At 36.5% G+C, this 13409-nt stretch overlaps 1 protein-coding gene across 7 annotated transcripts in view; it reads right to left on the reverse strand.

Annotated features, from left to right (window-relative positions):
* LOC123548698 (uncharacterized) overlaps window positions 1–13409 on the reverse strand; it is a 28734-nt gene that overhangs the window by 14744 nt on the left and 581 nt on the right. For 3 of the 7 annotated variants that reach the window (XM_045336182.2, XM_045336183.2, XM_045336184.2), the window contains exons 2-11: window positions 12759–12900; window positions 8087–8346; window positions 7473–7697; window positions 7012–7123; window positions 6360–6487; window positions 5742–5851; window positions 4900–5055; window positions 3549–4256; window positions 2581–2725; window positions 1262–1543 (exon numbers count right to left, since the gene is read on the reverse strand). In XM_045336182.2, the coding sequence (XP_045192117.1) occupies window positions 1262–1543; window positions 2581–2725; window positions 3549–4256; window positions 4900–5055; window positions 5742–5851; window positions 6360–6487; window positions 7012–7123; window positions 7473–7697; window positions 8087–8297 (2077 nt within the window). In that variant the 5' untranslated portion in view covers window positions 8298–8346; window positions 12759–12900. Of the gene's footprint in view, window positions 1–1261; window positions 1544–2580; window positions 2726–3548; window positions 4257–4899; window positions 5056–5741; window positions 5852–6359; window positions 6488–7011; window positions 7124–7472; window positions 7698–8086; window positions 8347–10922; window positions 11076–12758; window positions 12901–13409 lie in introns of those variants that run through there. The other 4 variants (XM_045336185.2, XM_045336187.2, XM_045336188.2 and 1 more) reach the window with 2 other exon arrangements.

Below are 13409 nucleotides of genomic sequence, written 5' to 3' on the forward strand. Positions count from 1 at the left end.
TTTTAGACCTACTGACCTAGTTTTTAAAGACGCGTGACCCAGTTTTGAACTTGACCTAGATATCATCAAGATGAACATTCTGACCAAATTTCATAAAGATCCCATGAAAAATGTGACCTCTAGAGTGGTCACAAGGTTTTTCTATTTTTAGACCTACTGACCTAGTTTTTGACCGCACGTGACCCAGTTTCAAACTTGACCTAGATATCATCAAGGTGAACATTCTGACCAACTTTCATGAAGATCCCATGAAAAATGTGACCTCTAGAGTGGTCACAAGGTTTTTCTATTTTTAGACCTACTGACCTAGTTTTTTACCGCACGTGACCCAGTTTCGAACTTGACCTAGATATCATCAAGATGAACATTCTGACCAATTTTCATAAAGATCCCATAAAAAATGTGACCTCTAGAGTGGTCACAAGCAAAAAGTTTACGGACGCACGGACGGACGACGGACGACGGACACTGCGCGATCACAAAAGCTCACCTGGTCACTTTGTGACAGGTGAGCTAAAAATCCCATGAAAAATGTGACCTCTAGAGTGGTCACAAGCAAAAGTTTACGGACGCACGCACGCACGGACGGACGCACGGACGGACGACGGACACCGCACGATCACAAAAGCTCACCTTGTCACTTTGTGACAGGTGAGCTAATAAAACTGTCCATTGCAAGAGCATTTTTTTTTTATCGACTGTCATATTTCTGTAGTTGTATATAATTTGCACATGTTTTACGCATTACATTTGTATTCGTACATGTATATTCTTGAAAATTTTACCGAAGATAAAAAAGGAATACAGACGCAAGAAAATGTCGGTATAATTAATTTAAACAGTGACGCGATTTTGTGTACATATGTTGTCTTTACATAGCTATTTTTCAAATAATGGGCATGGTCTTGGTTAAGGTCGCTGCCTTCGAACCGCTTATCCCTCACCGGTGTGGTTTCGAAAACTGACTTGTGGCTTAGAAGTCATCGGTTTACGGAGTGGGTAGTTCTACTAAAGTGCCCGTTTATGCCTACAACGATGCCCGTCGGCACACATGGGATCTCCCTCCAACATCTAGAGCTGAGAAATGCGCCACATGACCTGAACTGTGTCGGTGTGACTCTTAACCCAACAAGAAAAAAGAATGTGATAATTATATATGATTCGGTGATTTCAATCAAGATTTCGACGATACTGAAAACCGACAGCTCCGGTCTAGGTGTTTGGTTTTCTCAAAGTGTATGTTTAACCAAATAAAATCTACCTTCTGTGAGAAACTGATCTGCTCTTCCGAAATCTCCGCTGTCCAAATACACCTGCCCCATGTAGCATTTTATTCTGGCGACGAAGATATCGTATGGAGTTTTATCGTCAGGCAGTCGACGGCACTGAAGTTGGACCTGATTATAAAACCTTATAGATAACTGTAGATGCGCAAGGGCGTCTTGATGTTGATGCTGCTTCCACCGACATAATCCCTTCACTTTATGGAACAAGCCATGTACAAAGCCAGGGTAAAATGGTTCGTCATGTAGACCTCGTAGCGCTGAAAAGTACACAAGACGGCATTTATACCGGCTGCATATTTGGTTAATTGAAAATGTAAAACAAGGAGCTGCGTTCAATAAACGCTTGATGCCCCCGGCGGCATCCTTGTCGATACAAAGCAACCTATGTCCAAAACGAGGTCAAGGTCAAACTGAGGTCAGGTGATGTTTGAAGATGAGGAATGGTCACAGGTTTCATCTGTATTAGTATCAATTCATTCTTGTAAGCGGTATTAATGCTAGACGAAACGGTCCCATTTGGTTAACCAAGAGATGGCCCATATAAAGCAACCTAAGTCCAAAATGAGGTCAAGGTCAAGGTCAAACTGAGGTCAGGTGATGTTTGAAGATGAGGAATGGTCACAGGTTACATCTGTATTATTATCAATTCATTCTTGTAAGGGGTATTAATGCTAGACGAAACGGTCCCATTTGGTTAACCAAAAGATGGCCTATATATAAAAGCAACCTAAGTCCAAAATGAGGTCAAGGTCAAACTGGTCAGGTGATATCTGAAGATAAGGAATGTTCTCAGGTTACATCTGCATTAGTATCAAGTCATTCTAGTAAGGGGTATTGATGCTAGACGAAACGGTCCAATTTGGTTAACTTCGTACGGACGGACGAACGGACGGACAGGACGATCACTATATGCCTCCCGCATCAGTAGATGCCGGGGGCATAAAAACAACATAAAATAATTATTATAAATGTTTATTCTGTTTAAACATGTAAAAAAAGCCTCAGTTATAATGAAAAGACTGTGATGGGGCAAGTATTTGTGTGATTTAAAAGCATGACACTTTTGACTTTAGTAGTAAACTAGTTTCGAGTTCTGTTGTACAGTAATTGTCTTTTCATACGTTTCATTCAGGCAGCTGATAAATGTTGGATTGTATACCACAGTATGCATCAGTGTTTTGTCAAGTACTTCCAAAGTTATGTTACTATTGCCAAATTTATATATACGTGCACGCTCCGAGCTACCACCTTCTGTTGTTTGTATACATAGGATTACCACAATAGGATTATGTACCTGGATATTTATCACTTAGTTCGTCAAGTATTTCCAAAGCAATATCAACCTTGTCGTGTAGCATCAAGAAGACGTCTGCTTTCTCTACCATCCAGAATATGTATACAGACACATTTCTCGCCTTTAAAGCTCTGTCTGCCTCCGACTGTTCAAAATAAAAAAAAAAAACTTTAGCGATTGTTCATATACTTAATTGCGAATATCAGTCATAATTATGCATTTCAGTTTCAAAGAGAATAGGAAACATGAAATAACAACTATAACTTTTTTAAATAAAAGTTCTTTAAATAAACTAAACTATTGTATGAAAATAATGTGTGACACAAGTTTTAGTAATCTGATCTTTGGCCTTTAAGTATGACCTTAGACCTAGTGAGCGAATCAGAAATTATGAAGCGGATAAGAAATTAGCTATGTGTCTTTTGACATCCGAATGGGACTTGGACCTTGGACCTAGCGAACTTGGCTATATAGCTTGCACGTCATCCTGAAGAGGTACCGAATTTTTGCTATTGTTGCTAGTGTTGCGTAAATCATCCAAATTTCGAAAATACGGAGCGATCACAACGAACGGACAAACGGGCATACCAACTGACAGATGTTTGTGACTCCATATAGCCGCCATAAACTTTGTACCTTGGGAAGTAATGACGTAGAACAATTCTCAATATTTTACAGGGAGGATGCTACCAAAAGGTCAAATTTATGATTACGTAATACTACATCACAGATGAGATAAGTAAATGTGTATTTATACTGATGTGTACTTCTAAAGGTACGTAATTTGAACAGGATTATTACTATGTACACATGCTCTAGAACTTAAAATGGACTTTCAAATTGAATTTGGAGAATTACTATCCGTAAGGTTTAATTCTGTAATAGATATTTTGATGACCGTTTGAAACACACTATAACAATAACACATTCTTTTATCGATGTTTTATGTGTATCATATAAATGTTTACCTGAAACATACGTCGGTTTTGTACGAGTGAAAGTAGAATGTCAGCCAGATCGGACATCCTTTTCTTTACTAACAGGCCTTTGTCATCGGTCTTCTTCGAATGGCTTTTCAGTAATTCGGGATGCTCTGACATTATTTCATAGAACTTCAGGATGTGAACTTTGTGGGATTCCAGTTTTTTCTGACCCTTCCAGTACTTTGATTCCAATAACTTGACCACAGAGCTGACAATTTTCTCATAATGGGAAACGAAATTTTGGTAAGCAGATTTCAATTCATTTGGTTTCTTCCATTCAGAAATATAGCGAAATACAAGAGGATGCAGCGAATACAACATCTTTTGTTTCTTATCTTTAAGTGATCCCAATTCTTCTGCTTCTATCAAATGACAGTTGTACAGGTCTTGCAGCTCACTGCCAAGTCGTCCTATGACTCTGCTTGCAGATTCAAGGTCGAATGGTGAAGACTGGAAAACAGAAAGATACACAAGTGCCTTCTTGGGGTTTGTATCCAAGTTATCTATCGCTTCTTTAATACAACTGTCAACCTTCAGCGCCTTTGTAACATTTTTCTTATCCATCTGCAGATTAAACATGAGCCTTTCTGGAGTAAACTTCCCATTTTTTATAAGTTCGGCAACAACAGTCACAGCCAGTGGTGAGCATGCGCACTCTTTCACAATTGCTGAAGCCACATGTGCGTCAATATCCTAAAAATAAATTAAAGAAAAATATCGGTTGTCATTTAAATGCAACAAATAAACAAAATAAAAGCTATCTCTTTGCAAAACACTGATTAACACAGTTGTCTGCCAGACATTAATATATTATCTACCACAAACAGAGAATAATACATGAGTGTCTTTTTATTTTGATTTTATTAAGCGTGTTGAATACAATAATCAAATACGTGCCATGTCAAGAATTTTATTCAACCCATTTTCTATATTTAATGTAGAAAGACTTTTTATTACAAGATAGCTTTTTCTACAGAAACATCAAATTCCTTCTTTCTTTACCTATCACAGACTAAGTCAATTCGTCTCCTATACTTAAAGCGAACAAAACAAACAAATACGCTAGTATAATGACAAATCTATGTAATAGCTTTATTTCACTCCCATGGCGTCAAACATGTGATAAAGTAAATCATCCCGAATAAACAGTTAGTTAATGCTATTCACTTATTCATAGAATCTATAGATTTTTATATTATAATATATCAATGCGCTAGGAACTAATGAAATTGAAATGAGTGATCAAATAATACGAAGCTGCAATCAATGAACGCCATACACAGTCGTTTTCTACACAGTATAATCAGTGTTCGACAATAACTAAATCAAGACTTACGGTGTTCGCGCATGTTCTCAATAGATCTTCGGCATCTGCCTGTTCAAGCTCATGTAACTCCACTTCCGCGAACCTCCTTGACATTTTGAGAGTGTATTTATGTTCTTTCTCACCACGTTCTTGTAATTTTTCCCGCATTGTCAGCAATAATCTTACCTATATAATATACAACTTGTTTACACGCTTTATTCAATTTTTCGGACGCATGCTCATTTGGAATAAAAAGGTGGAAAACTACAGGTCGCCCAACACAACAAAAACGGAGGTGTTGCAGGCTCAATTTGATTGAGCATGTTCACGGATGATAGTGGAAATGGAATCTACCGTCTGTCCATGAACAGAAATAGACGGTAAAAAAGACATGGGTATATGGATTTCAGTAGTTTTTATCTTCACAAAGTCTGAATATATTAACCTTAGGAAATAATCCTTTTATCTTTTCAATTTCTTGGAAAATGTATATAGCAGACACAGACTATAGGAATTGAAAACTTTCATATATACCATTGGTTGCTGCTTTGTTACATTACGTTAAGTATACTACACACTTGCAAATCTTGTAAACTGTGTTCAAAATGCTTAAATTATCTCTACAATGTCTTCAACTGGTCTTAAGTGCACAAATAGTTTCCTGGTCTAAATCCAAACAAATATCTTTTTCTGTTAATAAACACAGTTACATAGCTGTATCTAATCCTTTTAAACGAATCATTCGCATATCTTGCAGCGAGGCAATGGCGAAATACAGCACAGACCAAGAAGGCGGATAATGGTGATGTTCGGGATGAACAGGTTAAGCAGGTAAATGAATAGGCAAGTAAGTAATTCTCCAACAGTAATACCTTCTGTTTGCTTTCACTGGCTGTCATAATAACATTGTTGAGAAAGTCCATGAACTGATATCGTTCTTTCTTCAATACATGGTCACAATCATCTAAACAAAACAAAACATCTGAAAACCAGAAAGGAAAATCTAACATAATCATTTGTAAGTAGGAAAGAAAACTGTTAAGAAAATATGTTTGGATATAACAGTACTTAACCAGATTTTATTCGCAAGTATTGCTCGAATTTGCTCTAGAAAATGCAGGTAACTTTAGTAAAATGAATGAATTCCAGTCGACCTATAGATCTATCAGAACTATGACAGTAGTTTTTGACTGACTATAAATAAAACTGCATTACTTGAAATAGTTCGTGTTCACTAATGTCACACGTTATCACCGATATAGTTTTAAAGCAGTACATTTTCGTTTTTTACTCCTTCACGTGTAAATAAACAGAAGGAAAACAATACTTGTATCTTGAAGTGTCTTTACTGACTAATGTTACCAGTTATTCTATTCATTCATTGACATTTTCGTCGGTTTTGTTTAAAAATATTTTGGCGTACAACTACAGGCACGCTAGAAGGTTTTCCATTAGTGTAATTCGAAGTATGAGTGCGTTGAAGAATTTACCCGTTTCAGTTTGACTTATACGCTGCTTCAACACATTCTGTAACTGTTTCTGTTCACCATACATAGGAAAGTTCCCGCCGTCGGCTGCCAACAATGACTTGATCACGTCGACTGTAGCCAGCTTATTGCTAAAACGAAAGTAAATACAATGGAGAAAACAGCTCATAAAACGGAATTTCTTCAAGAGAGCAACTATTGATATAGTCTGATGATGCAAATTATGTACATATTCATTATTCCCTATTAAACTTTTTAATAGCTGGAAGAAAAATCTGTGCATGTGACCGTTTTTCTCCAACTAGCTGAAAAGGTTTAGTTGCGACTCCCCAATAGTCCGCACAAGGTTATAATTTACCTTTGAATTCAAGTAAACTATGAAAGACAAACATCCAACGTCCGCTTCTTTATTCAGTATTATTTTAATGGGGTTATAATCATATTTCTCAAAATCTGGGAAATGCTACTGCAGAGAGAGAGAGAGAGAGAGAGAGAGATATTGCTGCCGAGTTTCTTTTGTAAAAAGGAGAAGTATTCCCACTGCATTCACACACATATGTAACTTTCTTTAATTTGTGTACCATTTATACTAACTTCTCGGCTTTTTTTCAAACAAAAGGTATATTTATAAAGTTTGTAATAAGATATGACTCACCGTAAATCCGCTTTTATAATTATCCACGGTGGAGAGGAAGCTGCTAGTCTCATACAAACTTGCTTCGCTAGCAAACTTTTACCTTGTCCTCCAATACCACATAGTCCGACAGCTGTGTAAAACGCATTCGTGATAGATTTTGATATATATTTTTTATTTTACTAAATATATGTATAGGTATCTCAACATCATTTTTCATAGATCTAAAAGCAAGCTAATCTGAAATTGTAAACGAAAGTATATATCTAACACCATAAAGTTACGAATGCTATATTAAAGATTGATTTCAACTTAAAGCTTTCAAACAAAACTACTGAAAGCAAGTCATCACCAGTAACTAATAGCCGATTTTTTGCGGGTATTAACTCAATACATCTGCACAATAAAAGTTTAAAATAGGCCTTCAACAATTTTTCAACCCGCTGCCGGCTTACCAATATAATAAAACATTTCAACATTACCTGAAATATCTCCGTCGTTATTTATGAGATTCATAACAAGTTCCACTACCTCGTCCCTACCAATGAAAACTTGTTTCGTTTCCACCTCGAATTTTGCGCGGTATGTTTTCAGACGATCTATAAAAACCTGTATTTTGTCTGCAAGGTTTTCGCCCAGATCAGAGTGAAGTTGTCGAGCTTTCATTACATTCTGTAACTTTAGGGCTGCTTGCAGTTTGTCCTCATCTTAAATGAATAAAATGCGTTAAATTTTCTCCTTTCGGGAAATCAACCATATCGTTTTCTTGTATGGTGGGAAGTCTGGTATTGACAAATCATATGAAAATAATTGTCAGTGTATTTTTGTGGTCACTTACCGTTCCAAGGAGGCAACCAAATCATGTTCCTTTATTTGATTGTTTTGTCTCTTACAATGTTTTACATCGTTAATGTATCCATCATTTACACATCCACATATAATAATTATACTATTGACTATAGGGTTGAACTGTATCATTTACAACAAAGTTATTGGGCAGTAACTAGAACTGTGTGGCAACTATTAATGAGAGGAAAGAAACATCCGTAGAAATTACACAATACGCAAAACATTAAAGTGATTTCTGTATACTAACCACCATCGATGGTATTATAAAATTTTTGCCTCAAGTTCTCCTTGTTGTTTTCTTCATCTGTTTCCATCTTTCCCTCATCTTGGTAAAAATACATCACTTTTTCAAGTTCATCCTGCTCGAAATTATCACGCAACCAGATTATCAACTGTTCCCATTCATCCCGCCGGAACGGGTCTGTAAACTGCGCTTCCATCATAACATGTGACTCCATTGGTTAGAATGTGGTTTGGAATATCATTTCTAGCTTAACGTTCAGGCATCTAACAATAAAACCAAAGTAATTAATTTAGAATGCTTAATTTTAATGTACTACTTTGAGTAAACATTTAAGATCAGAGAGTTTTTCATTAGCGTTATACCCCCTTCACATCTACGATTTTTCTTACGATTTGTGACGGATTGCACAAAATCGTAAAAGTTCACCGATTCCCCACAATTACGAGCTATTTAAGAGCTGTTTACGATCAAATTGCGATTTATTCCGAGTTATTACGATGCATTTACGACCAAAATTACTGATTTGTTCCGAGTAATTTCGGATCAATATGATCGTTTTACGTGCTATTTACGAGTTATTTACGAGCTGTTGCGAGTGAATTACGGAATATCATGGTTCACCAAAGGCTTTACGAGTACATTACGACTTGTTTACGAGTTGTTACGAGTAGTTGCGTGTTAGATACGAGTATTTACGAATATCATGTTTTTGCAATTTAAATTTGCACGAAGGCGAGCGTGCTCTCTTCTTCTTGTTGACGACCTCCTTTTTAGGTGGCATTCTGGCAGATATGATTGAGGTCTCACTCCTTTGACGTATTGACAGCAACTGAAAGGAGCTGTTCGATTTGGCAGCTTCTATACCTCTCATAAATCGTAAAGCATATGTATGTTCTCGTAAAGTACTCGTAAAGTACTTGTAAAGTGCCCGTAACAAATCGTAAACCCCTCGTACCACATCGTGAAAGAACTCGTAAGAACTCGTAAACACATCGTATTTAATCGTAAAACAAAGTCTTTAAGATACATTTACGAGCGCTTACGAGTGGTTTACGTGTTGTTTACGATACTTACGACTTGTTACGAGCTCTTTCCGAGCTATTCACCGATGATTCAAATCGCGGACGATCGTAAGAAATTTTTGACATGTCAAAAATATTACCTCAACGTTCACGATTGCTTGCGATCGTCTGCGAGTAGTGCCGAGCTATTTACGACTACGGACGAGCTATTTACGATTGCGTGCGACTGCCTACGAGTTAGCAAATCGTAATGAATCGTAAGAAAAAATCGTAGGTGTGAAGGGGGTATTAAGAACGTAGGTAGTGGATCGTAATGACACTCGGTAATTTTCGTGTGCTTTCTGGATATGTCTGGATATATTTTGATTTGGATTATCTGATATAGTCAGGGAGATCAAAGCAAGACATTGGTAGAGACCGAAGAATCAACCCTGCGGAACTTTCGACATGAACTTGTTGGGATCGAGCACTAAGAATGGATCTGATCCATCTCTTGCTGTTGTCTCTTAATCCCACAGTGATCATGTTTTCGAATGATTCTTTCAAATGACACCTTGCAGAACGCCTTGGCGAAGTCAATCAGTATGACATCAAATTGGCGTCCTTTTGCTAAAGTGGAAACAAGGTCTTGGGACTTGTTGACAACTGGGTGTCGCAAGAGTGTCACTACCGTAATCCATGCCGGTCGTCAATAGTACAGTGTTACTTCCCTTATTATGTAGACAATAATGTTTGACAATTTCCCAGCACGGACACTTTAAACACTGTATCAGCGATAAAAGACGTTACTTTATATACAATGTATTCTAGTAGCTCGCATGTTCTGGATGTCGAAGAGATGTCTGAAGTTTGCGGGGTGATGTCTATCACTTTTCTTCAAAAAAAAGAAAAATTGCGACTTCGAGGGCATCTCGAAATCTAAAGGTATTTCTTAGAAGTTTAGCGATTTTTGGAATAGCTTGGCAAGAGCTGAGGCAAGTTCTGTGACTGAGGCAAGCTCCGTGAGTGAGACAAGTTCCGTGCCTGAGACAAATTCCGTAACTGAGGCAAGTTCCGTGACTGAGGCAAGTTTCGTGACTGAGACAAGTTCCGTAACTGAGGCAAGTTCCGTGACTGAGACAAGTTCCGTGACTGAGACAAATTCCATAACTGAGGCAAGTTCCGTGACTGAGACAAGTTCCGTGACTGAGACAAATTCCATAACTGAGGCGAGTTCCGTGACTGAGACAAATTCCGTAACTGAGGCAAGTTCCGTAACCGAGGCAAGTTCCGTGACTGAGGCAAGTTCCGTGACTGATACATTTGGTTTGAATACTGGACAACGTGTGTTCCTTGCTGCTTTGTGATGTTTAACATTGATTAAGAATTTATAAAATCTATAAGAAGATCCGTTGAAGGCATAGAATGCAACCAAGAAAATAATAGCACACTCCGTTTGACTGAATCTGTTCATGAGAGGTAATGTTTAAGTACGACATCCCTCACGCCCCCTAGCACTTAAGCGGAACTCTTACATAGATATTGAATGGACTCAATGACCAAAGTGCACCAGAAAAAACTGAATCCGAGTACATATGTACTCTCTTTTAGTAGGCACTTATATTTGGCCATGGTCTAGAATAAAGTTCGTCTTTGACTTGTTCTAGCTACTATATCTTAACTCCCTGAGGCCGATATCGTAATATATCTGCTGCGGCGAGATAAGAATTACCACCTTACGTTTTCTGATCTTATCACAATCTCACGCGCATGCAGTCAATTGAAATCATGCAGGGAATCATTGGTGATTAAATTAAAATAAATTAAACTAAACTTACAAAAAGTTTCAAAAAATATTTTTATATCCTATTTCATCCGTAACCTATATTCAAATATTTTCACTTCGAAGTATTCACAATTTTAACGAATTCTATTCTGGTTCGTTTACTTTTTCACATGTAAAGACATTGAACTCCATTGAATAGAAATACAATATTTACAAAGACTATTTACAAAAGCATACTTAAAATTGACACCTGTTTTTGTGTGAATATCGATCATGCCTTCGTTTAATTTTGATGTATATATATACATGTACACAAACGTTTTGTGACACGCGACGAGACAGTTAAGTTGTAATATATACATTTACCTTTGAAATAATATTAAATTTACAATCATATGTTTATGTAGTCACGTTGTTTTTGTATTTTAAAATATGTTTTGTTGTGTTCATGTTTTTCAGTTTGTATCGTATTCGATGTAAGTGTACGAATATTTCAGCCTTCTAAAACTTAACATTTTCCGACCATTTATTTAACTGATAATGGAATTTCATCGGACGGAACTGATATGTCAGAAGCTGCATGATAATGAATATTTTCTTTATTTTAAGAAAGATTTTTGGCAGACGACATTATTTTATTCCTTTGAAATACGTACAGTATGAACGAAACACATTGGATTTCGTCTTTACATGGCCGTATAATGGCAAACACTTATTTTAACAAGGGAACTAATTAGCACTAATTATAACATCTAAGAAATAATACCCAGATTATCAAAAATTAACAGGTACATGTCACAATCAGCATGATAACGCGCGTATAGTCGGATATCGCTGGGGTAGAAAATATAACGCCTATAGTCGCATTTCGGCCCCAGGGAGTTAACAGAAACTATTTTTATTTCCTGGTGGTCGCGTCAATTATAAGCATAACCCTCCGAAGCTATTTTAGCTAGTCCTGGTTTGTACGGTGTAGTGATCAAGTGCGCGACGGTTCCTGTAATGCCACATATACGAAGACAATCTTGCGATTTTCAGAGACTGTCAAATCTTGTCTGTAACAATTTACTAACACCTGAACACCCTAAACTAAACACACACTATGAATTTTAACTTTCTTAATTTTTTCGTTTTAATTATAAAAAGTTCAATTCTGAGAGATTAACAGTTTGCTTGCATGTATATTGGTTGTATTTGTAAGTAGTCTTATACACTTCATACATAACGATTTGTCAAGAAAACATTTACGTATTCATGTACAAATGAATAGCAAACACAGCAGCCACAGCTGACTCCTTCAAAGCTTATGTCACTGTGCCTGTCCTAATCTCTGCCCTAAATCTTTAAACATCGACAAGTACACAAAGTTTTATTAATGTAAAATTTGGAAACGGTTTTATTGTTTTGGCACATGTACACATTTGTTGTAAAAACACCTTCAATTTTTATTCAGCGCCTACACGTAATCTAAGTTATGAAGGAGTGTAGTAATTTGAAGAAGAGGAGATTTTGAGTTTTTCTATCAATACAGACCAACACGAGTTTCAGCAGTCCACTTTCAAGTTGTACTCTGTGCTCGGCATTTCCTGTACATTTATGTATGTCAAAGAATACGCCACATTATGTGATTGAATGTTTCGTATTCTGGGCAGTAAGGGCATAAATTATTGTAAAAAAAGTTCTGCAGCCAATATCGCTAATACAGACAGCTGAAAGTTATACCGTTTAGAACAAATTTCCTACGTATACCCGACCTTCACTGATTCAATCAAGCTGTGGTAATGGTTCAATATAAGTATTGCATTTAACTTGTTACTCTGTTTCTCATTTGTTGCTTAACATTTTAACAACTGACTGAAAATACATGTATACTTTATGTCTAATATACCTGCAAGTCTCGCTCGTTATTGAAACGTACACGTGGTCCTGTCTATACAATCACGGCAGGGGTAGACAGTTTGTAAGTAGAAAGATAGAGTCTGTATTGCTGAATATGAGCATTGCTATTGCCTTCTAAACTCTTAACAGATCTGTTTGAATAAAAAATATTATCTGGCACAGATACCAATATGAGCAGTAGTTTCTATGTCTTGGATTATACTGATACACGTCAAGATACAAGAAGCTTTATTTTACGTCGGATACAAAGTAACAAGTAAATTAAGTTAATAAAACATTAGCTCATCAGCTATTTTCCGAAAAACATAATAATTCATGTGCTTTAAACATGTTGAAACATATATACTAAATTATGTCGTGAGTAAGATATTAAGAAAGTTAGATTAAAACAACTAGTCTCTATCTATAAAAGGTTTAAAGGTTTAACTTATAGCTAAAACAGGCATATTTACAAATAGGAGAGATCGCCGTGACGTCACGCGTTAACATCTGTTTATCTGGTGGTTGGCAAAACAAATGATTTTAACACCGTTTGCGTATTGAATCAGAATTTTTAATATTTAATAACTTTTTTGCTCATTTATGGATTTTCAAAATTCAAAAAGATTTGAAATACTAACAATCTTCATATTTTTGTATC

The sequence above is a fragment of the Mercenaria mercenaria genome, chromosome 6 (assembly GCF_021730395.1).
Source record: "Mercenaria mercenaria strain notata chromosome 6, MADL_Memer_1, whole genome shotgun sequence".
Classification (NCBI taxonomy): Eukaryota; Metazoa; Mollusca; class Bivalvia; order Venerida; family Veneridae; genus Mercenaria; species Mercenaria mercenaria.